The 26,907-nt window shown below is 37.3% G+C and overlaps 1 protein-coding gene across 2 annotated transcripts in view; it reads right to left on the bottom strand.

The window, feature by feature from the left end:
• FMN2 (formin 2) overlaps positions 1-26,907 on the bottom strand; it is a 360,055-nt gene that overhangs the window by 130,039 nt on the left and 203,109 nt on the right. For both annotated transcript variants that reach the window (XM_019647547.1, XM_019647548.1), the window contains exon 8: positions 19,489-19,550. In XM_019647547.1, the coding sequence (XP_019503092.1) occupies positions 19,489-19,550 (62 nt within the window). The remainder of the gene's footprint in view (positions 1-19,488; positions 19,551-26,907) is intronic.

The raw sequence follows: 26,907 nt of genomic DNA, 5'->3' as shown, positions 1-26,907 counted from the left end.
TTTGTTCTGCTTCTTGCATTCCCAGTCACTGCTGAAGGCACGGGCATCTACCCAGTACCTCACATTATCACACATCTTCTGCCTGGAATATGATTGACCCACGCTAGCTTGGTGCTCTTGGTTTGGCTTAGGTGTAAGCTCCTCTGGAAAGTCTGCCCTGACCATCTAGATCCTCATTATTATTAGTCTTTCTCCAGACTGATAACACAGAGACTTATATTTACTGTGTTTTATGCTGTGCTTATCACAATATCTGACTGGTGATGTTCATATATGCCCACTCATCTTCTATTGACAGGAGATTCTTGACGAAAAGGGTCACATCTTATGTATCTCTATGATCCTAGTGACCAGTATAATTCATGATATATAGTTAGCAGTATTTTTTTAATTGAAAGATTAAATCAGACAAGAAAAAGAAATAAAAGCATTCAAATTGTAAAGAAAGAAGTAAAGCTGTCATTACTTGCAGATGATACTATACAGAGAAAACCCCAATGATTCCACCAAAAAACTACTAGAAATGATAAAGTCAGTAAAATAGCAGGATACAAAATTATTATTCTGAAATCAGTTGCATTTTTATATACCAATAATGAACTGTCAGGAAAAGAAATTAAGAAAACAATCTCATTTACAATTGCATCAAAAAGAATAAATACCTAGGAATAAATTTAACTAAGGAGGTAAAAGATCTGTATTTGAAAAATGATAAGACATTGAAGAAACTGAAGAAGATACAAACAAATGGAAACATACACTGTGCTCACAGATAGAATTAACATTGTTATTATGTCCATACTACCAAAAGCAATCTATATAGTCTATTGCAAGCCCTATCAAAACACCGAAGGCATTTTTCTCAGAGCTGGGAGATGTAATCCTAAAGTTTATATGGAACCACAAAATACTCCGAATAGGCACAACAATCTTAAAACAGAAAAACAAACTTGGAGGTATCATGCTATCAGATATCAAACTATACTATAAGGTGACAGTAATCAAAACAGTATGATACTGACATAAAAACAGACACATAGATCAATAAACACAATAGAGAACCCAGAAACAAACCCACAACTATATGGTCATTTAATATATGACAAAGGAGGCAAGAATACACAATGGGGTAAAGAAAAGTCTCTTCAATAAATGGTGTTGGGGAAACTGAAGAGACCCATATAAAAGAATGAAACTTGACCATGTTCTACACTGTATACAAGAATAAACACAAAATGGATTGAACACTTAAATGTAAGACCTGAAACCATAAAGCTCCTAGAAGAAAACATAGGCAGTAAACTCTCTGACATTGTTCTTAGTAATATTTTCTGATATATACCCCAAGATCAAATAAATGTTGCCTCTTCAGCAATTATTCTGCTCTTTCCACAGCACTAGCCTAGCACTAATCACGTTAGCTTGTAGTTAATTAGTTACATATTTGACATCCACCATTTAATTTGACAACCACCCATCTTATGGTTAGGGTCTCTCATTTTATTTGGAAGAAAAATCTGTATATTAGGCACATAATGGATGAAATAGCCTTTTCAGTGTTGGGACTAGGGCCTTCTTAGCAATTTGAAAGGGAAATGCTTCTGCATTATATAAAGGAAAATTTAAAGTATTCTTTTAAACATTACACATTCAAGAGTTAATGGGTGGTCTATATACTACTTGTGGACTCATCCATCTTCTAATCCTGAAAACTAGCTTTTCAAAAGATGTACTTTTTATGGTCCACAGACTCACATCCTACAGCCCCACAGGTCTTTCTTCCCCAGGTACAATAAACAACTGGGAATGTCTTTAAATGCCAAGGGCTAATGGGAATTTGCAAAATGGTGGCGACATACACATAGCAATCTCAAGTTTATGTCTAAGGGCTGAACCCCCATCAGGGATTTGAAAATCTTGAGCACTTAACCAAAAATATGTAAGTGTAAAAAAAAAAAAAAAATTCAGAGCCAAAGACTCATGAGATGCCATCTGGAATCATTCAACTTCTTAAACAAGTTTACTGAAGAAAACATGATAGGCATTTTACATCTTTATTAAGAGAACTGACTATTCCCTTAATAAATTTATTGCCCAGTAAAATTTTGGTTGTTGCAATCATGGGCAATAAGGAGGAAAGGTGAAGCCCTCTCAAGCTAATATGTCAAAATCATCAAATGTTATTAGCGTTCATGTATAATTTCAAGTCTTGACCCAGCTTTAGTAATAACCAAGGCTCTTAGCAGGTACTGATAAAAACAATCAACATTCACAACCATTGAAAAATCTCTACCTTATATGACCATACACAAACCAATCTTGCAAGTCTTCTACATAAACTATAATATTCCTAGACCTAAGTATATTACTGTAGCATCAGCAGTATAAAGGGATTTAGAGGAGGTGCAGTGAAGATTTATGGCATCAGGTTGGAAAAATTTATCATGGTTGCTAGCCAACTTAACCATTTCTCTAATGCTTGTCTGCCATCATGGAAAATTACTGGGAAATGTTTAGTATATGTGTCAGAAAAGACTGTCCTCCCAGGAGAGCTGAATAGTTATTAAAGAGTGAATGTGCAAGAAATACTTTCCATACTCTACCAAGCTAAGAAGTTTGTTAATGTTCTCAAAGAAAGAAGCCAGGGGAAGATCACAGGATATAATTAATATAAAAACAATGCCCAGTAGAGACAGACAGGGTGCTTATAAACAATTCGACACAACACACAGGGATGTGTGATTCATGCTCTACTGAGGGGAGGCTTCCTCAGGGACCAAAAGAAGCTACAATAGGAGAAGCAAATGAGTATTTCCATTATCAAACAAGGTTTACATGTAGAATTAAAATACAAGAAAAAATAGCAGGGATCAAAGCTAGGGGTAAGCCAACATAAAAGTCACTGCAAAAGTTTTTTTGGTTTTTTTTTGTCCATTAAGGATTTATTCTCCATCTACTTTATAAAGAATTTGAGGACAGCAATAATAGCAGATCTTTTTTCTTCTCCCGTCCTCTCTTTCCAAATAGTAGTAATCTTGGATACCCCCTAGTTTCAGGTCAGTACATATTAAAGACAGGCCTGAGATTTGTAGTAGCTCAGTAGTTGGGTCAGAATTTTTCAGGGAAGTGTAAAATCTGGCACAGGCATCTTTGCATTTGTTGACCCAGGGAATGAAAGTGCCTGTTCAAAAGGACTCCTGGTGACTTAACTGGGCTCAAATTTATAAATGATCTCGTGGTCATGGCTAAACGGGAGCTTCTCATTCTCTCTGCACTTCAGGGAAGAGCTGAACTGAGCTGCATGACTCCTGCACGATCCAGCCATCTGAGTCAACCCTTACAGGAGAGTTCCTAGGCTCTTATTCCTACCAATAGGACTGAGACTTTCCCCGTCCAATTGGAGTTGTGCAGCTATATCCTCATTTGCATCTCCATCAACCAATCAGAATGGCTCATTCCAACCCATCTGGACAATGCATTATGAACAAATCAAGCTAAGAGGATTTGGAGTCTTCATTTGCAATATAACAGACCAATCAGGGGCTAGGAGCAGGAACTCTTCTCTATATAAGCTGGCTTCACCTCTGTCTCCGTGGAAGTTACTTTTAGCTTCCATTGAGACTATGTTTCCCCAGCCCAAGCTGTACCACTACAGCAGGGCAGAGATGTGTCACCAGTGCAGAGCTGTGACACTAGAAATGCTTTGCCTAGGCAGCCTTATGTAGCCATGTGGTAGCATGACTGAGCTATATCACTGTTGAGTTGTCACAGCCATCCTGTTCCATAGCTGCGCTGTGTCACAATTGAGCTGTTTGCACTGAAGTAAGTCTCTCTTCCCTGACACACCTCAAATCGGTGACTCCTTTTGGTGTTGAATTGGTGGTGACAACCTGTAGTCAACACATTCAAGCAATACTTGCGCTCCTAGCTACACATGGATACCACATCTCCCCTCCCCAAAACAGCTCAACTTCGTGATCTTTTTAGGGGTTGGGACTGAAAGTGCCTTATATTTTATATTAAACTATTATTTCATTGAAAGTTAGCACTTGAATTCTCATATAATAATTAAAATTTTATGTATATTTTAGCTGCTCAACAAAATTATTGGGTTGTTGGAAAAGTCATGACGCATTTTTGCAACGAAAAGCAGAAAAGATACATCATGACTTTTCCGGCAACCCAACAGGTTCTCCTTTCAGGGGGTCGGGGTACCGGCGTATTTCCTAGAACTGTACTATGTACAAAAACATAAGTTGGAAAAGAAAACATGTAAGCACAAAGTATTTTTCAGGTATTCATATAGACTATTATTTTATATATATTATTTTAATATTTAATTAAATATTAAACACTATACTTTAGCATACATGGAATTTTTCAGAAATGGTGCCACCAGCCATATCTAACTAAGAAAATCCATACTTCTGGGCAGGCCGAGTAGCGCGTTGGTTAAGAGCTGGCTTGGGACACCAGAGGACCCCGGTTCGGATCCCACATATGAGGGCCAGTGACACTGCCCTCTACAGCTAAGATGCTGAACAACAGCTCAACCTGGAGCTGGGCTGCCGTGAGTCGCCGGCGACGGCGTAGGCTGCAGCCCCTGTAGTAGTGGGTTGCCATGGGCTACCGTGTGTAGCCAGCAGCCAGCGTGAGCGGCCAGCAGCCACCGTGAGCGGCCGTCCAGAAGCCGGCGACTGATCTGCCTCACCCGGGAAGAGTGCAATGATGGTGCCAACCTGGGCCAGTGAAGCAGCGTCCTCCACAACTAGACTGAAGAACAAAAGGACAGCAACTTATCTGTTCCTCTTTCCCCAATTCCCCAGCGCCGTTCCATCCCCCAATTTCCCAATAAAAAAAAAAAAATAAAAAAAAAGAAAATCCATACTTCAACTGTACTAAGTGTTTGCCACGTTAGAAAATCCTATTAGTAGTGATGAAGCCATTTTTAGGCTGTTGTATTCAAGGCAATTATAAACAAACGACAAGTTTGTCTACTTCATTATATCTTCTGTTCCAATCATTGCTAAGCATTTACATAATTAAATTGATCATATAATACAAATTACTTTGTTATTTTTACTTTATATTATAGTGTAGATATTAGCTAATTTAAGTTATATATGTAGATATACTGAATAACCCATCAATTTCTTTTCAGGATGGTAAGGAAAACATTATACATATTTATCAGAATAAGGAATTATTGGACGCACTGAGAATTAATGGTCTGGTCTAACTGGTACCCACCCAGGATGACTTACCTGCTGTAGATCGCTCAGTTAGTAAAGAGGCTCAAAAAGGAAAAATTAAGGGGTAACGCTGGTGGCCTAAAGACAAACATTTCAGTGTTAAGTGACAGTAAATTTCAAGGGATTCATTTCTGCAGTGGGTCTAGCAATTGAAAACAAGATGAGTGGCTGGGTAAGGAAATGGAGAAGGTCAGGAGCAGGTAGAAGGCCAAAGTGTTTTGAATACAATCCCCCTGTCAGTCTCCTTCCTGGACATATAAGAAGGAAGTATTTGATGTGCACATAGGTTAAGTGCTGGGGAGACGTAAGGCATTAATCCAAGCAGCTCAACAACTGCCCTCCATTTGGGAAACAGATTCTATAATACACCATCAGACACTCGACTTCCTGTCACAATGAAGAGAACGCAAGAGTCCTTGATTCAAGTGTAAAAGTAAAAACTGGTCCTCAAATTCGCTTTGTAGAACATCTGATCACAGTTACTCTTCCTGCCTCAAAATACGTGCCATCATGAAAATAATTATCAAAACCTTGATATTTGAAAAGATATTCTATTTAAGAAAACTTGTCAAGGCTAGTATTAAAAGCACCATTCTTCACATTCTTTTGGTAACAATTTTTTGTAGGGCTCACTATGTGCCAACATAATACAATACTAAGGTAAAAAAATAGATAGCACTTTCATGACACTGGAAAGGACGCGAATGCATGTGTGGCATATCTAGGCTCAGTGTTCAAAAGGTGAGGTCTTTAAGAGTCTAGGATGGGACAATTTGTGACTGGGATTCCTGAGGAAGGAAGGAATGAGAACTGATGGTTCAGCAATATTTACTAGGAGGAGATGCTAAGTAGAAATTTCCTGTCTGAATGGACAGTTTTTGTCACTGCTGATCTAGGAGATTTTGAGAAACAGAGAGGCCAGCGGGGCAGGAAGGAAAACAGCTCAGAGCTTGCGCCAGGTGGTACAGCGGAGACACCACGGTTTTCCATAGCCAGACCAAGCAAAACTAAAAAATAAATGTGAAACAGGAATGCTCAGAGAACCTACCTGCAAAGAGTAAATAGCCAAGAACTCTACAAGCCAAAAGTGAACATACAAATGCTAACTGTTCTCCAATAAGTCAGCCTTTTGGATATCACTAATCAAATTACAGTCTCATATTACAATAAGATGAAAAATGTATATGAACAATCCCATGTCATTTATTTCCTCATATTTCCAATGCAGCAGAGTTAACCCTTTTAACTTTCATTGTGCAGGAATTCACTGGAGATAGTTGATCTAAAAGAAGTGTAGCTGTAAGAAATCAGTCACTAATTTCATGATTTGGCAGGCAATATCACATCCTAGATATACAAGAGAGAAATATCATTTCTGGTTTTTATTAAGTCTGTAGAGTCATCTGTAAATGATTCAAGATCTAAAGCTTTCCTTTTTAATTCTGAAATTCACCTTATAGTTGAAAATAAGCATATTTGCAGGGATTCCATGAACCAACTCAATGAAACAATGAAACGTGAGAGCATGATAGTCTTAAAACATCTACATGGAGAAAGTCAATACCCCCCTCTCACATTTGTTTGAAGAAACTACTGATTAAATGTTGCTTAAAACAAGAATCAATTAAATGCCTCTAGGAAGTATGGGAACACAGATGGTTAATCCAATTCATTTTCATTAACGTAATACGGCATATACTTTGAAGGGTGCTATCATGTGACACGTGTTATATCCTTCTTCCAGGTTAAAGTTTATGGTACGTCAACTACTACCCTAAGTCAAGATTACTAAAACTATAAAGCATGCCTGTGAAATCCAATCCTGAGAAGTGTAAATTTAAACCTCTAATTCTTTCAAGCCTACCTGCTTTATTTTTCTCCTTCTAATTGGATTAGAGCTGTTTAATGACAAAAGGGTATGGGATTTCCGCTCCCCCCCCCCTTTTTAAAAAACTTTTTCAAGTCAACTTCTAATAGGATTCACTTTGGGGTTTAGTTTTATTTTAATATTTAAGATCTTTTTGTTTCTTGAATATGAAATAAAGGAAAAATTGAACCGTTATCTGAAAAACACAATTCAACATGGACATTTTTACAGATACACTTCTGACTTGATGTTAATCACTCAAACACTAAAAAAAAAAAAAAGGAATGTACCTCATCTACTCCTCCATTCCCTCCTCCACCATCCATCACTTCCCACCCACTCACAAATGCCCCATTCCATATAAGGAGTAGATATTAAAAGTTGGAAACAAAAGATATATTTAACCAATTGTGTATGTTAAATACTGCTTATGAAGTCTTTATTATCTGAACTCAGTAATAGTCAGTAACCCTGAATAAACTATAAAGATCTTTGGTTTTAAAAACTCAGTAGGATGTTCTGTATTTAGTAACTATGTGGTTTCACTAGATTTTTGTCCCTCAGTAAACAGGAATCCGGCCCTCAGGATTGTGTGTTTTGAAATTAGGGTGTGTTTAGATTTGGAGACTGCCCACAATTCATTCACAACTAGAAGAGAAAGCTCACTGCCAAATATATATGCAATCAGGAGAGAAAAAAAGAGACTATATTCTAAATAAGGTTTGCATAACAACTACTTCCATCTGTTTCACAGAGATCAAATACAACTACTTTAAAATATTTCAATGACATTTAAGCATCTGGCAAAAAGAAAGCATGTATTTATGGGAAAGGATTCAGGTTAACTGTGCGTTTTTTTGTCCTCAAGGATAAGAAGTAAAATGCTAAATAAGATTATTCCTCATACATTTAATAACAAAAACAAAACTGAGTTTAAACATTAAACGCCAGTTTATTTTTTCTAGGTAAAATTCAAATGTTCCCTCACATACCATTTTGAAACGACTAAAGCAAAATTAAGATTCTATTCAAATACCTTTCAAACACTGTTTCAGACCTGGAATTAATAATTACAGTTATACCAACAAAATAAAGTTTGAAAGATTTCCAAAGAGATCCCAAACCAAGCTCAACCATGGACATATTACTTTTTTCCTTCTGGAGATACCTTCAAACCAGCAAGACTCAGATCACATGGAGTGATAAATTACACATGAATTACATGCCAAATAAGACCAAACCTCCCCAAGCCTCGACCCTCCCTACCTTCTATGCTAGTCGTTTGATTCTCAGCCCCCAATTTACCCGCATTGAACCTACTCTGAGATAATGGATGGGGCTCTTAGAATTTCCTCCATATAGTGAGTGCAATGGCAAGGTTTGCCAGTAGGAGGTGCTGGAAGGACACTAAAGGAGGAAGGGGGCCCTTCCTGATTCTTGTGTGCAGGTGTATGCCTTTTCTTCCTGCTGGGGCACCATCAGCAGTGTGGATCTGTGAGGACACCTGGGGGTCCTCTGCTCCAGCACAGCCATAGTAGCACACCGAGAGTGTGCAGAGCCTCCTGGAACCTGGCAGCTCCAGCCTATGCCCAACGACCCCATAGGTCTCTACATAGACACAATGCACTGTGTACCGGCACCAGCCATGGCTCACCTGTAGCCTGAGGCTTGTTTCTTGAGCTCTGTCAACATGGACACTGTACACCCTGAGCTTCTCCGTGCAACACCCTGACTCTTGCATGCCCCACCACCAACTGTGACCCAGGTGTTTGCTTTCTGGGGACCCGCTGTGGCCCAGGCAAACCAGAGAGCTCCAGGAAGATCTGTACCATATCCTTAGGGAAAGAGGCATCCCTCCAAGTTTTTCCTTCCTTGGGTCCTCTCCCTCAGCCCTAGGGTACCAGTTAGTTATCTTTACATCCTTGTACTCTCCCACCACAGATTAAGCATTTATTATAATAAATTTCCCTGTTTACATTATTCTGTGATTTGTGTTGCCCATTGGACCCAGAATGATAGACTACCTAACTCAGAACCCCACATCCCACTTTCTGTCTATCTCCACATATCCATTTGAATGAATAGATAACTGAAACCTAACATGGCCAAAACAGATTGTTTCTCCCATCCTTCACCAAACCACTTCCACATAGCAGTTCATGGTAACCCCATTGTTCACATTGCTAGGGCCAAAATCTTTCGGGTTGCCTTTGATTCTTCTTTCTTACAATGCATATGTAAACCATCAGCAAATTCTACTGACCTATTCTTCAAAGTATTTCCAGAATCTGACTACTACTCAGCAGCTCCACTGCTTCTACTGCGGCCCAAGCCCTTACTTATCATATCTTACTCCTAACAGTTTCTGACATCCTACCTTGCCTCCTCATAATCTATTCTTCAGCAATCAGAGCTTTCCTTCTGAAACATGAATCCTTTGATCAAAACCCTGTATTAACTTCCCATTTTACTTAAAGTCAAAATCCTACAAAGGCTTACCAAGCTCTAGAGGAGCCGGTCCCTTCAATACATCTCTGATCATCTGCAACTATGTTCCTCTCCCTCACACCATTTCATTTGGGCCTTCTGCTGTTCCTTGAATGTATCAGGATTGCTCACAGCTCAGCAGGATATTATTATCCCTGAGATATCCATGTGACTTCTCTTCCTCATCTCCTGAAACCGCTACTTAAAATGTCATCTTTTAAATGACAAAATATTTAAAATTGTATCCACTACTCTGTGAAATCTCCATTTTCCTCAAATTGATTTTTTTCTCCACAGCACAGAATAGCTTTAAAAAATGTAAATGTGCCTGTTCTAGAAAACATTATATTTAAGGACTTTAAAATAATTATACTGACTTCTCATAATGATGGTTCATATACTATTGTATTAATAATAAGAATCTTCAAATACTTAGGTGATATTTTTATGTAATAATTTTTATGTTAGAACTCTAAGAGGAAATACCACATAAAAGGGCTATATATTCAATTATTTGTAACAGGTAAAACAGTACTAACATTGTTATAACTACACAATAGATATTTTCTATTATATTTGGCATTATATAATAGATATATTCCTGAAATAGTAGGAGACTCCAATTAGTAACCACTTTCAATAATAATAGCTGATGGAAAATCACAAAGAAACACTGGACATGATTAACATCTGAACAAATGAACCAAACAGACATATGCAGAATTTTCAACTCAACAACAATAAAATAAATACACATTCATCTAAAGCACATGCAGAGCATTCTCCAGGATAGATCCCATGTTAGAATTCACAAAAATAATTTTAACAAATTTAAGAAGACTAACATCATAGCAAGTATCTTTGCTAATGAAAATAAAATGAAACTAGAAGTCAATAGCAGAAGGAAAACTGGAAAATTCACAAATAGGTGGAAATTAAGCAACACACTGACCAATGGGTTAAAGAAAAAATCAAAAGGTAAATTAATAAATATCTTGAGACAATTGAAAGTAAAGGCAGAACATATCAAAGCTTATGGGGTGCAGCAAAAGCGATAGTAAAAGGGAAGTTTAGCAATAAACACCTACATTAAAAAAAAAGCACCCTAATTTTATACCTCAAAACACTAGAAAAAGAACTAATAATAAAAATTAAAATAGAAATAAGTTTATAAAAACAAAAGAAAAAATTAATAAAACTAAGAGTTGGGGTTGTTTTTAATAAAATTGACAAACTTTAGCTATTGGGTTGTCAGAAAAGTCATGACGTACTTTTTCTATGTTTTTTATTGCAAAAATGCATCATACTTTTCCAACAACCCACTAGAATAACTGAGAAGAAAAAAGACATAAATACAATAAGAAATGAGAGCTATAACTGATGCCATACAATAAAAAGGATCATAAGAAACAACTATGAAAAATTATAAGCTAACAAAATGAATAACTTAGAAAAAATGGATACATTTGTAGGAACACATAACTTCCTAATACTGAATTAAAAAAAATAAAGTCTGAACACACCTATAATGACTTAGGAAAATGAATGAGTAATCAAAAATCTCTCAACAAATAAAAGCCCGGGACCAGATGGCTTTACTGACAAATTCTAACCAACATTTAAAGCAGAATTAAAGCCAATCCTTCTCAAGTTCTTCCCAAAACCTGAAGAAGAAGGAATATTTCCAAACACATTTTATGAGGTCAGCATTACCCTAATACCAAAGCCAGAAAAAGATACTACAAAAAAAGAAAACTAAAAGCCAACATCCCTGATAGACATTAGATGCAAAAATTCTCAACAAAATACTAGCAAACTGAATTCAACAGCACATTAAAATGATCATTTGCCATGGCCAGTTGGGATTTATCCCTGGAATGTAAGGACACTTCAATATATGAAAATCAATTAATGTGATACGTCACATTAACAAAACGAAGGATAAAATCAAGTCATAAGCATTTGATAAAATTCAACACCCTTTCATGATAAAAACTCATAATAAACTAGGAAGAGAGGAAAATTGCCTCATCATGATAAAGGTCATATATGGCAATATCATAGCTAATAACACTCAATGGTAAAAAACTGAAAGATGCTATGCTAAGATCAGAAAAAAGGCAATGATGCCCAATCTCACCACTTTTATTCAGTATAGCACTGGAAGATCTAGCCAGAGCAATTAGAAAAAAAGAAGGGAGGGCTCAGGAGGGGAGGGGAGGGGAGGGGAGGGGAGAGGAGAGGAGAGGCATACAAATCAGAAAGGGAAAAAGTAAAATTGTCTCTGTTTTACAATGATATAATTTTACACATAGAAAACCCTAACAATTACACACACACACACACACAAATGGTAGAACTAATAAATGCATTCAGTGAAGTTTCAGGACACAAATCAACATACAAAAAAAATCAGCTGTGTTTCTATACACTAATAATGAACTACTTGAAAAGAAAATTAAGAAAACAATCCCATTTAGAATAACATCAAAAGAATAAAAGACATAAACATAAACTTAACTAAGGAAGTGAAAACTTGTACACTAAAAACTATAAAACATTGATTAAGCAAATTAAACATGACAGAAACAGAAAGACATTCTGTATTTATGGGTTGGAAGATTTAATGTTATTGTGACATCCATAATACTCAAAGCAATCTACACATTCAGTGTTCTCTCTGTCAAAACCCCACTGACTTTTATTACGAAGTAGAAAAAACATCTAAAATTCATATGGAACAACAAAGACCCAAAATAGCAAAACGATCTTGAAAAAGGACAATAAATATATTGCTCTGATATCAAACTATATTACAAAGCTACAGCAATTTAAACCAGTATGGTATGGGCATAAAAGCAGATATATAGGCCAATGGAACAGAAATAGAAAGCCCAGAAATAAATCCATGCATACACAGTCAATTGATCTTCAACAAAGGTGCCAAAAACACACAATAGGAAAAGATAGTCTCTTCAACAAATGGTGCTAAAAAAACTGGATGCCGCATAGAAAAAATTAAATTGCACTCTTATCTGATGCCATACTCAAAAGTCTACTCAAAATGGAATAGTGACTTGTATGTAAGAGCTGAAACTGTAAAACTCCCAGAAGAAAACTTAAGAGAAAGCTTCATGACATTGGTCTTGGCAATGATTTCAAGGAGATAATGCCTAAAACACAGGCAAAAGCAAAGATAGACAAGATGGACAATATTTGTAAACCATGTATATGATATGAGGTTAATTTTCAAAATATATAAGAAACTCTCACAACTCAAGCAAACAAACTAATAAGATAATTAAAAAATGGACTAAAGATATTCTCTAAAGGAGATACACAAACAGCCAACAGGGATGATAAGGATATAAGCCGACAATTTATTCCAAATGGTATATATATTAAAAAAAAGTTCTTTGTACTACATTTGTAACTTTATTGTGTCTTTGAGAATATTTCCAAAGATAAGATATAAAATTTTAAATGATGATTGTGAATATGGTAGTACCTTTGTTAATTTGACAATTTTTTTAAAAAGTATTTCCTATTAATTTATTTGCATGTAAACTTACAGGCATTTATTCTACTTCATTTGGCAAAATCTTCTGACCCTTGAGCAAAAGGATCAGTTTTACTGAAATTACACTCATGTGGTATATAACCTTTATTTCCCGTAATCCTACCATCTAAGAGACAATCATTTACAGTTTGAAAATCATTGTTATTTGAAGTTCTATGCCCAACCTTAGTTTTACAAAAAAAACAACCAAACAAACAGGGCCGGCCAAGTGGCGCGATGGTTAAGAACTGGCTTGGGATGCCAGAGGGCCCCGGTTCGGATCCCACATGAGGGCCAGTGACACTGCCCTCTACAGCTAAGATGCTGAACAACAGCTCAACCTGGAGCTGGGCTGTGTGAGTCGCTGGGGACGGCGTAGGCTGCAGCCCCTGTGGCAGTGGGTTGCCATGGGCTACCGTGTGTAGCCAGCAGCCAGCATGAGAGGCCGGCAGCCGCAGTGAGCAGCCGTCCAGTGGCTGGCGACCAATCTGCTCACCCAGGAAGAGCGTAATCATGGTGCCAACTTGGGCCAGTGAAGCAACGTCCTCCACAACTAGACTGAAGAACAAAACGACAACAACTTGTCTGTTCCCCTTCCCCCAATTCCCCAGCGCTGTTCCCATCCCCCAATTCCCCCATAAAAATCTTTAAAAAACAAACAAAAAAATAAACAAAAAAACAAGGCAAAACAGTATTGAATGGTCTAGGAAACTTTTTACATCAACTTAATGGTGACAAAAAGTTGATGTTATTATGAATTATTAGAAATCCTATTAAGAAATGAGCAAATAGAAACTGTATGAGAACAAATAACTTATTAAAGGCATGTATTTCTTAAGTTGTGGAGCTGAAATGAAACCTGAACAAACTTCTTCTGACTACTTTAGCCCATATTCTTTTCCACCACACAGCGCTGTCTCAGCTCCTCCTGGAATGCTCTGTTCCATTATTCTCAGGAGTCAGGAAATTCTGTGCTTAAGAGCACAGTCTCGAGGGGGGTAACCAGGTGTCAACTCTGAGTTATAATAGCCACTCTGTGTCTATTTCCTTTTTTTCTAAAATGGGTTAGATAAAAATAGTACTTCTTTCTCATAACTCATAGGTAAGGCACTTAGAGAATTAAATTAATTAATATATGTACGGCATTTAGAATAGTGCTTGGTACATAATAAACATTAAATTATTATTATCTCTAAAAATTTCAGATATCCTGTTCTTCAAATGATCATAACTCTTTTAGGAACGTAAACAACTGGAAAGAAGGGATTTGAACAAATCTTTTTCACGTATAGGGAATATGTATTTCAAGTCTCTTTTCATTTAGGAAAAGTCCCTTGCTTTGTTAGAGACATATTATTTCACAGCTGGGGAGCCTTTATCTACTAATGTTGTACATCAATCAAAAATCACAGATTTTGGGCTGGCTGACTGGCGCGTTGGTTAGGAGTTGGCTTGGGAAGCCAGCTCTGAGCAGGAGGGCCCTGGTTCGGATCCCACATGGGCCAGTGATGCTGCGCCCTCTACAGCTAAGATGGTGAACAACAGCTTGACCTGGAGCTGGGTTGCCATGAGTCGCCGGCGACAGCGTAGGCTGCAGTGGGGCTGGCCGGCAGCTGGAGTGCGCTTTTGTGAGCTGCCGTGAGCGGCCATCCAATGGCCGGGTAGCAAATGCCTCACCTGGGAAGAGCGCAATGGTAATACCAACATGGGCCAGTGAAGCAACGTCCTCCACAACTAGACTGAAGAAAAAAAGGACAGCAACTTGTCTGTTCCCCTTACCTGATTCCCCAACACTGTTCCCTCCTCCAATTCCCCAATTAAAAAAAAAATCATTGATTTTGCCTCAGCATTTATTCCTAAGAAACTAAAGACAATTATATGTAAATAGGTCAGCAGCAGTTGTCCTTAATGACTCAGAATTCTTAAAATATGTAAACATTTTCTATCCTAATTTACCTTTTCAAATATTCAACCAATATCCTTATCATCACTTTTTATATATAGCAGCATGCAGTAAAGGATGACTGGGCTCCCAGATCTCACTGGAATAACTATTAATTATTTTGCACATGACATTCTCTTAAAGGAGGCGGGTCCAAGATAATAGCACATGACACTGAACTCACCCTCTCACAAGAACACATCAGATATACACCTACATTTAATGCAAATATTCCTGAGAGACAACTGAGGGGCAATTATAGAGCTTCTGTACAACAAAGCGGTGAGAGAGACCACATAGAGAAGGTTGAGAGCTCTCTGGGAGCTGAGGGAAAACTCCAGGACATGAGGATCCAGGAACCACCAATGATTATATTACCCTACACTTGGAGAGCATGGGGGCACTATCCAGGTTCTTTGACAGACATGCAGGACCCCTGTATCGCAGCCACAGCTTCCCCATTTAGAGCTATATCCAGCAAGAACGGGAGGGTGTCATAGGGCACACATGGAGGCCACTCCACTTGGAGATTGATCAAGCAGGTATTGATCACTGCAGCACATCCATTGGGTGGACAAATAAATGGTGTTCCCCAACCCAGAAAAACTGCAGAGCTAGTAAAATGCTGCAGTACTCACACTACAAAAAAAGAAAAGAATTACAGGCCAATCTCCCTGATGAACACAGATGCAACAATTCTCAATAAAATACTAACAAACTGAAATCAACAATACATTATAAAAATTGTACACCATCATCAAGTGGTATTTATTCAAAGGATGCATAGATAGCTTAATATCCACAAAAAAATTAATGTGACACATGACAGACATCAATAAAACCAAGGGTAAAAATCATGTGTTCATCTCAATAGATGCAGAAAAAGCATCTGACAATATTCGACATTCACTTATGATAAAAAAAAAAAACTTTCAACAAAGTAGATATAGAAGGAACTTACCTCAAAATGATAATGGCTATATATGACAAGCAAACAGCTAATATCATACTCAGCAGTCAAAAGCCGAAAGCTTTCCCTCTAAGATCAGAAACTGTGCAAGGATGCCCTCTTTCACTATTATTATTCAATATAGTATTAGAAGTTGCAGTCACAGCAATCAGACAAGAAATGAAAGGCATCCAATTTGGAAAAGAAGAAGTAATACTATCACTATTTGCAGATGACATGATACTATACATAGAAAACCCTAAAGAATCAACCAACAAATGAAAATAATTAATAAATGAATTCGGTAAAGTAACAAGATACAAAATTAATATACAGAAATCCATCTCATTTCTCTACACTAATAATGAACAATCAAAAAGAGAAATTAAGAAAACAATTCCAATTACAACTGCATTAAAAAGAATAAAATATCTAGGTATAAATTTAACCAAGTAGGTGAAAGACTGTACTCTGAAAACTCAAATACATTGAAGAGGACGCAAGTAAATGTAAGAATATACAGTGCTAATGGATTGGAATGATTAATATCATTAAAATGACTATACTACACAAAGCAATCCACAAATTCAGTACAGTCCCTATCAAAATATCAATGGCCTTCTCAGTACTAAAACAAACAATTCTAAAATGTATATGTAACCACAAATGACCATAAATAACCAAAGCAATCTTTAGAAAGAACAAAGTTTGAGCTATCTTGTTACCTGATATCAAACTATTCCACAAGCCTATAGTAATCAAAACAGCTTGGTACTGGCCTCAATCCTGCCATGTATGAGATCACGGATGACCTAAGGAGTGTCATGTTAAGTGAAATAAGTCGGACAGAGAATGATAAATACTGCATGACTTCCCTTACATGTGGATTTTTTTAGAAAAACAAATGAACAAACAAAACAAAACAGAAACAGACTTACAGAAACAAAGGAAAATTGAAGTTTGCCAGAGGAAATGGGGGGTGGAGGGGTGAAATAGGTGAGGGGGAATATAGTCAGTAGCAGTGTGATAATTTTGCATGGTAACAGACTTATTAGCTTAGTGTGGTGCGCACATTGTAAGATATATGTTGAATCACTATGTTGTATATCCGAAACTAATACAATTTTGTATACCAACTATATTTTAATTTTTAAAAAGTTATTACAAAAAAAAGTGAGAATAGCAGAAACAGATGCTTAATATGGACCTTTATTCCAGAGTATCAATCAGTCTGAGTAGGCAAAATGGATTTGAAAACCATATACTAGCAAGCCCAAACGACGTCTTAAAACAAAGCCTATCAGTATGTCCCATTCATTAATTCCTATAAACATCCATTTAACATTTATTGAATACTTCCTATGTGCCCAATACTACATAACTCTAGGTGTTGGGATATTGCCACGAATAAACAAATATTTCTGCCTTCTTTGGACGTGCACATTAATGGCTGTTAATCAGGAATTAACATGAGTCCTATTTGCACAGAAGTTATATACAATTATCTATCATCTATATGGATTCTTTAAGTACTGAAGAGGGCTATTAGTTGTACCTGAACTAATATTATTGTGAGCCACCCTCACCAAAACAGTAATTGATTTCCCGACACAATGAAAGCCTGAACCATTAGGTTTAACAACAACAAAAAGAAAACCACAAATTTAACGAATGCCAGCTAGTACTTGTTCTATTTTCATGGGCACTGAGGATAAAAATTTAGACATGAATTCTGGGAGGCTGTCTAATTTGCTCAGAGTCGGAAATTTATATTTTGTGAAATTAATTTACTGTGAGAGGCTAAAACTCTCAAATAAGATATTCTGAATCACTAAAAATTAAAGTTCCCTCGTAAATATAGTTATCCTCAACTTCTGCATTTTTTTCTGTATATATGTCTGTATATGGATACCTCAGATTAAAATAAGACATTCATGTCAAATAATAGACACACATATACACATATATTGTATATATATATAAACATGTGTATACATGCACATATAATGTATGCACACAAAAATAGTTATATATACACTGACGTCATACATCATTATGACCTGTCAAGGAAATTATTTTACTTGTTAGGTTTCCTCATTTCTTCCATATGGCTCACATGGTTGGGAGAGGGTTGGTATCAAAGATTCAAGAGAAATGAAAACTCTCTATCCCTCTAAATGATTACATTTCAAATATGCATTTCACTGGGTTAGTAATACACTAAATACATGATTTATTTTTTCCAGTTTTCCATCGTGTAGCGACAGCCACATAATTAAGCCACTCAGACCATCTTCACTGATGACTCCATCTAACTGAGAGCCTCTGCTCACTGTGCTCTCTGGGTACCAACTTTACACCTGATCAACAGAATCACCATGAGAAATGTTTTCTCTTACAAAGGTCTCAGTCTCACAGGGGAGATCATGTATCCATATGTTTAAAAAGCACCAGATTCAAGAGTGGATAGGCAGGTTGAATACACTGTTTTCAGGGAGTGGTCAGAGAAGACAGTCTGCATCGTGTCCACCCATATGTCTCCCAGAGCCAAGAACTCTTTGACTTGGTACTAAATAAGGCCCCCAAAGAGCAGGGAAGCTTAAATACCAGGCAGAGTACAGGCAAGATCAGAAGCAAAATGAAAAAAAAACAAAAAAAGCCCAAAGATATTAGAGACAAAAATAAGACCATCGTGAGACTTTCTCATAGATATAATCAAAAAACACTGAAAAGAGCATTTTTCTAACAATGTGAATTGATGCCATTAAACGTTATTTAATGCCATGTCCCAGCTAAAACCATTTCCTGTATCACTGCACAGGTCACACTTTCCAAAGGCATGGACAACGCCATGCTTTGGTCATTTCCCTCTGACACCTTACTCTTTTCCTACCACCTTCTTCAGAAAAAGTTTTGCTAGAAGAAACCCTGAATGTCCTGCCACTTAGTAAAATAAACTGTGGCAGTTTAGAGAAATAGAGCCAAAATGAATTAAATCCCAGCTACACCACAACAGTAGCTATGTGACCTTGAGCGAGTCATTTAACCTCTCCATGCCTAAATTTGCTATAGGTGAAATAGGAGTAATTATAGTACCTACCTATAGTTTTCACATGAAGATTAAATGACAGTGCACAAAACAATCTCAGCTCAAACAAACCTCCATATAAGTATTCACTATGATTCTAGTAAAAAACAGGGAATGTGAACGACCTCACATGCAGCATGCTTTGAATCAGTCTTTAAAAAAAACTATGAACCGCACATTTGTCCTATGTGTTCCTAGAAAGTACTTTACCAAACCTATACTTACATAAATTCAGTGCAACCACATCAAATTTCCTTATGAAAGCAACGAGCACAGATGTGTGCAGTGATAGCACTGTGTATGTAGCATATATACTCACACGTAAAGTTCTTTCTATTACTCACATTCTCATATAGCGCCTGAAGAGTTTCCAGGTCAACCACAGAATTGTCCAAGTTCACAACAGCTGTAAAAGAAAGAAAGAAAAAGACAGAATGAATGGCCATGAGCCAGCTGTGAAAACACCTCTGGCCATCTTGAGCAGTCATGACCATCTCTGGCACCGAGAAGGCACACTCATTGGTCCCATTACAAAAAACAACCCCAAGGGGTATCAGTGGGGTCAAGGGTAAAGTATTCAAGTTTTCACTTGCTTCACAAATACAAAGTCTCATGAACACGGCCCAGTCAAAGACAAACTGTGAGTGTCTTTCAAGGACCAATTGGAAAAATTTGTTTAACATCAGAAAACGAGGCAAATCACTCCTGTTACTGCCACGTTCTAGTTTTACATTGATAAATGTTCATATCTGCCAATGTACCTAAAGACCTATGACAAAGGTTAATTCTATTCACTGAACTAGTAGAATTCATATAGAAATAACAGGTGCATTTCCTGTAATAATTCTTTAAGTTGTTGTAATAAAAGAATAACTCTTTGATTATGGTATTGAGATTAGCACAGACACAAACTACCCATGCTTACACAAGGAAGAAGTGGGACGGATCATCGAAAACTGGGAGTATGTTCTTAAATGCATTTTTTTTTGGCCTGGGAAGTATATTGTATTTTGGAGACAGTGTGTTTTATAAATCAGTTTGGACATAGGTTAATCAAAAGCATTCTGTATTACCTACATACATATATTAGCTAGAATAAGGTGAATTTGTCCTAACCAGATTTGTGCCAAGTAGCCAGGGAAACTCTTGTGAAATGAAAGATTTCTGGAAGAAAAATCACAAAGTGGATAATCACAGATTGGACAGATTGGTTTTGATAACTGAGGCATTTTACAATGTCTTTTCTCTGAAAGCTTAAAGTACACGAGACATTTTCTAGTTGACTCTGGCAAAATCCCAAGAAAGAATTACGAAAGACAAGTGGGAAATTGAAGCATACGATGGATGAGAATTCTAACCAAGATAATTTAGCATTTCTATTTGGAGCTGGGAACAGAGCCCAGATCCAGCAACAAATATTATGGCAAGTAGAAAATGATACTCCCCTCCTAATAATATTCCACTATCTCCATTTCTTAAAAATTCGGTCTCAAATATCAATCTAAAAATTTGATTAAGATTCTCATACAAATCTCTTCACTCCTTAGACCACATAAGGAAAACATATCACAAACTGTTTCATGTTTCAAAGTAGTAAAAACACAGCCCAACTAACTTTGACCATACTTCAAAAATTAAATAAAAGGGATTAACAAATGATTTTCACTGGAGGTAATATGGCTATAAATAATGTAATAAAATGCGTAAAACTCAAATAAAGCTAGCAAATGCATGTATGAAATTACTCCCTTTGGATCTGTGCAGGCTACCTCTTAAAGAAAATCTTACAGTGAATCCAAAGGTCTCTGACTTCGGAATTCATTAGCTAATAATAATCCAGTATTTCTATATCCCTCTGGTGATACAGCAATAGGCTGATGGGAAAACCACGAAAGAAATGCTAGTAGTCAACTTAGTGTATGATTTCATTCTCGGAACAAGGAAAAGAAACACACACAATAAAATCATTCATATTCAAGTCGAAACTCATAAAAGATACAATTGTCTTCTGACGTTATCCATCATTTTAAAACATAATATTATTCCTACGAATTTTCCCCACATGAATCCTTTCTTGTGAATATACTGAGTTTCCTCATCTTTTAATCTCATGCAGTATCAGGTACCGCCGCATAACTTAATAAATGTCACAAGGTCCTAACCACAGATACATCGTCTTAAGCAAGTCGCAAAAGTGTCTAACCCATGAAACCTCATTGTTTAATCATCCACAGAAACTCTCAATGGAAAGCAACATTGTTACTATTTCTCCATATAATTTTCCCTTAGTTGGCTTTACACTTGAAAGATGCTAACACAATTCAATGGGAAGCAGCGGTTTGACAGAACAATATAGTCAGGTTTAAGTAGCTGAAAATAAGAAGATTAGATACTGGCAGGTAGACAGGAAACAAAGGTAAAAGATGCAATTTGGGAAAGGTTAAGGGTATTGAGGTGCTCTATTTCCTTAACATAAAATGCACATTTTAACATTTCAGAAATCAGGACTTAGACTTAAATTCATACATTTTTAGTGGTGTCTTCCAGGGCTCCTTCCCTGAAAACCTGTGATTGGGCAGATGGTATGTTTTCAACTGATAAAATTCTAAAATCAAGGAACTAAGATAATGCATTCACTATGTACTCAACAAATGTCGCGTTTCTTATCATTCAGCGACTATACTACCTTACTAGACGGGTTAAAAGTTACTTAAGTAACAATAATTTGAAATCAGACCCATTGGATGTGGATGTGCTCAGTTACCCAGGTCTGAAAAGCTGCAAAAAAGTGCTTATGAGTAGACACCATGCCAATCAGGTCTCTAGTTATGGCCATGCTACAGAATTTGTGAGGGGTGTGTGTGTGTGTGTGTGTGTGTGTGTGTGTGTGTGTAAAATTTTTTTAAGGTGGAAAAAGATTCAAGAAAAAAGATACTCAGAAATGTTTTGATTCCATGTGCAACATTTCAGTCTTTTTTGAGAGAAAAAACACCTGGGTATTGAGATTATATCAAGATGATAGCCCCTTATTCTCTCAAAAGGGAATACAGTTTTAATGGGATAGATTATTGGCCACGGTATCAAACCTAACTGGTTTTCAATTTAAAATTTTACTTGCTGCTGCACGACTTCAAGTGAGTTCCTCAACTTCACAAGTTTTAGTTTCTTTATGGGAAAGAGAGGAGAAGGAAGTAATAGAAAATATTAGCCATGTTTTGGGTTTTGTGGGCACCAAAGGGAGTAGCAGCAAGCAGAAGCATCTGGCATGTGGTTGGTTAACATGATTTCCCTCTTCGAGTTTTTACAGCAGTTCAACTCTTCTGGTGCTAATAAACCTTATTATCTAACCCAAAGTTTTAAAAGTTTCTATTTTTTCTTTCTGTTTGTGTTTTAGAGCCCTCACATACCAAAGAGAAAAATTCCAACTGTATCTATGCAGGGTTGGCACTCTCAACCTCAACGATGAACTATTAGAACTAAATGTACAGCCTGACATACAGCTATCGGGGGCTGTGAATTATACTCTTTTTTTTAACTTAATATTAAAACTATTAAGTGTAAGACTGAGATTTCAGAACATACATAAATCTAAAATTTAGGATATTTGGTGATAAATCTTTATTACTTTATTCAGATTACTTTATTCTCTAATGTTCAACTATATGCTAATGTGATTATACTTTAGATTAGAGGCAAAATATTTCACACTCGTTTCCGACTCTCCTTGGCTCTAAGACTTTCAGGAACACCCATCGCTGTCTGGGATTCATCACACTTCCCACCCATCCATTTCCCTGCAGGTCTATAAAGCAGTTTTAATTACTTTCCTATTATATATGTATTACTTCCGTCTAACCAAGAAGCATCTGTTCTGTTTTATGTGGAAGGGTGTAAAGACTAAGGAGGTGCTGCGAGGAAACTCTGGCCTCTTTTGAACGTTAAACGATTATTCATTTATTTGTAAAGTATGCCAACTTACCAGGATTAGAACATATGGAGAGTTTTACCGCTCTCTTTAAACAACCTGTAAATGACCATGTGTGTTAATAATCACGCCAGGCCCAAACGAAGAGCGATTTTTATTTTTAAACCTAAAAACTTTATAAAATGCCAAGCACGTGATCAGGAAGCAGAAGAACATAGTACTCTTTCTGGCTTTTCTAGGCTTTTCTATGAACAGCCTGCATGTCCTTGGTCAAGACACTAACCTTCTCTGAGGCTTTAACAAGTGGGATAATAACTTATGACTGTAGCCTATGTTTGTCATGTGGGAAAAAAAATAAGCAATTCTATACCAAAAAAGATAATTCAAGAAGCCTTAGAATAATTTATGTAATTAATTTTAAAAGGTATACAATCTGTGAACACATTGGTTAGAAACTAGAGACAGAATGTGCTAGATTAAAATTAGGTTCAGGATTAAACAGTTGCTTTCAATAATCAAAACTTGAGACCATAAATCACTCTTTCCTTCATGAACTCCACTGGTACACACTTGCTGAGAGCCAGTGTCCTTTTATTGAAATCATGTTATCACAAAATGAAAAGTGGAACAGCCTATTTTAGAACTCAAATAGTCAATTTAACCTAAGAAATTAAAAATGTCTCAAAATAAAATATCCAAACAGAAAAAATAATCTACATTTTACTTTAAAATATTGCATTACATAAAGATCACTACATGAAGAGCAATTCAAAACAACCAGGGACTATGGACCCAACGTAGGAAACAGCTGTATGCTGGACACATGACACTGTACACACATGTACACAAGCAGGTGATAGTCGTATGTCTATATCTCATTCTCTACACACTTGTTCTTTTCTCCACAGTGACCTTATTCAACACCAGTAATGTGGACACACTTCTTATTCTCACCTTAAATTACCTGCAGACTAGAGTGCAATGTAACGTATCTGTCTGTGTGATAAGAGTCCTGTTTCTGTAATCCCAAAGAACTGCACACAGGGGAAAGGGCCATACTTTAAGAACTTGTGTTAAAAGAAAGTCACATAAAATAAAATCCCCAATTTGTGAATTATTAGCCAAATTTGTAAGTGTTGCACACATTTTCAGGAGTCAGAAAAGTAGTTTGCTTTATTGGTGTAGTTCATGATGATTTGATTACTCCTGTTGAATGCAACAGTTTCAGCTATGGAACATTTAGTGCTTGCCTAACTCTAACCTCAGTTTTTATTTTCATCTGGGGTCTCCACCATGGGACAGGACTGGAGCAGCCTCAGGGCTGCCTGTGGGGGCCCTTCCCTCCATCAGCCCTGAACACTTATCCCAGCCACTGTGATCCCTCCACTATGATCTGCTAAACTAGAGGAACAGACCCTGAAAAGTAGAAAACCTAACGGTGTTTATTCCTAAGCGTATAAGTTATCCATTTCTGCATAGCAAATTACACTAAAGCTTAGGGGATTAAAACAACAAACACATCTCACAACTTTGTGGGTCAGAAATCCAGGGGCAGCATAGCTAGTGCCTTTGCCTCAAAGTTTCTCATCAGTCTGCAATTGTTCTGGCTAGGGCTGAGATTTCACATAAAAGTTATGCAGCAGGCGCCATTCTCAAGCTCACGTGCCTGTTGGCAGAGAAGATTCCGCTCCTCTGACTGAGGGCCTCAACCCTTCATGGGCTGTTGGCTGAGCGCCTGGCTCAGTTTCTAGCCAGATGGGTCTCTCCAGAGGGCAGCTCACAAGGGAGCTGGCTTCCCTCAGCGAGTGAGAAGGGCATGCGAGACAGGGCCACCTTCTCTTGGTAACGGAACCTTGAAAGCGACCTCTGTGATGTTCTATTCATTGTTGAGTCACTATGTCCAGCCCCCATGTAAGGGAAGGAGGTCATACACGAGCATGAAGACCAGGAGGTGGGCATCTTTGGAGGCCACCTGAGAGGCTGCCACCACACCAGGGTGCTAATTCATGGCTGTTCCGTGGACTTCAAATCTCAATTTGTGCTTCTCTGCAGCTCTCTGCCATGCATTAATTTTATTGATGCTTTTGCTTTCCTATTAGGCTCCAAGTTCACAGAGGAAATGGAGAGGCATCAAAACTCAGAGGGAAGATGAAATGTACTCGTCAGAAAAACTGACTTCCTGTACAGATGTAGCCTATATATCAGCTAAGCCTCCTAATCTCTGAGATAAAGATTATATGAAATATGATCTACAGAAACATTAAGACATGAAGTAATGTGGACAGACCCTTCTCTCTCCATTCACATGCCCATACCCAATTCACTGCATGCAGAAGAACCTAAGTACTTAAGAAGCTTTGGAAAAACGTCTTTGTTCAATGATGTAAGGTTGACATAGGCTGAGGTTAGAAGTCCTGAAAATTAATTAACTTTAGCAAACAAACTGGATATTCCTTGAGAGCACCCTGATTTTCCTTTCATAAACAACTAACTTCATTCCAGTTGACTTGATAGTTCAAAACATAAACCACAAAGATAATAATAAGCAATGTCATATCGTCATCTGACAAATAGCTCTGGAAGGTAGTGGGACACAGTGGAGTTGGAAGGCAAACTGGGCTCATCACTTATTTTCTTTGTAACATAGAGTGCCTCAATTTCCTCATCTGAAAAATGGGCCTAATAAGAGCAGCCACCCTATTGGGTTTTTGCAGGAGATTAAATTATACAAGTGAAACACCTGGAAAGGGTGCCATGCACATAGCAAACACTCAAAAAATATTGATTGGCGTTGTTATCATTATAATGGCCCCTTTAACATTCATATATGAAAAATATTTTACTAATATCTCTCTGAAGCGGTATCTTGATTGAGAAATTTTAGACAAAGTAGGTTGAAAACATTCTCAGCAAAAAGAACGATGACAGTTTCCTTTATACCAATAGTAACATGGGAAACTAAACAAGTACCCACAGCGAAACCATCGGCACTGATTTGGGTTGAGGTATATGGGAAGGGAACAGAGTCAGCAGAAGCTGAAACACCAAATGAGTGCAAATCAGCCTGTATTTACAGTTCATGCCCTCTTCCCACTGACAGAGGAAGAAAGAGTGCAAGGGCTGAGAGAAACCATCTCTACCCCATGTGGAATTCAGAAGCCACAGGAAAAGCTAAGATCAAGTTAGCCTTGCAAATTGCTGAGAAGCAAAGACCGTTGTTTGAGCAGAAACTCCTCAAAGTAGCAGAGATCAGAAACATCTCTCATTTAAAATACGTCCAGGCTTGTCATCATATCATAGCCACCGGGAACCACAATGTACTAAGTAAGAGATGTCTTTAAGGAATTGTAAGCAGCTTGTCACTATACTTTAAAATCAGGGAAAAGGCTGTGTGTGAAGTTAATGTCTACTTTATACTTCAAAAAAGTTCACCTTTTGGGGGGAACCAGTTGTTTTTCAATTTATCAGACAATATTATCTCTTTAGTAGCTGTCATATAAAACACTTTAGGGATCTGGAGCTATAAGCTCCCCTTTATTGAGGAGCTCGCGATATGGTGAAGTGGGAAGACGTGAACTAATAATTACACGACTATGTGAGTGCAAGGCAGAGATTGTGCAGATGGGAAACAAAAAGTGGAATCGTCAGGTGGAAAAGGTCCTCAAAGTAACAGTTCGGAAGTGACTAGTAAATGGTCACAATCCTAAGAGCATCATCTGACATTCAAATTGCTTTATTTTTTTGAGGTGAAGCATCTTTGGTTAAGATTTCAGAGTGAATACACATGTCAATGTTCTGCTCTCTTCTAAAGTTCCACTAAAACTACAGTTAGAGAAAT

This window comes from Hipposideros armiger, unplaced genomic scaffold (genome assembly GCF_001890085.2).
Source record: "Hipposideros armiger isolate ML-2016 unplaced genomic scaffold, ASM189008v1 scaffold_113, whole genome shotgun sequence".
NCBI lineage: Eukaryota > Metazoa > Chordata > Mammalia > Chiroptera > Hipposideridae > Hipposideros > Hipposideros armiger.
The sequence above is the reverse complement of the archived record's forward strand: the minus strand, read 5'-3'. Positions and strand labels throughout refer to the sequence as shown.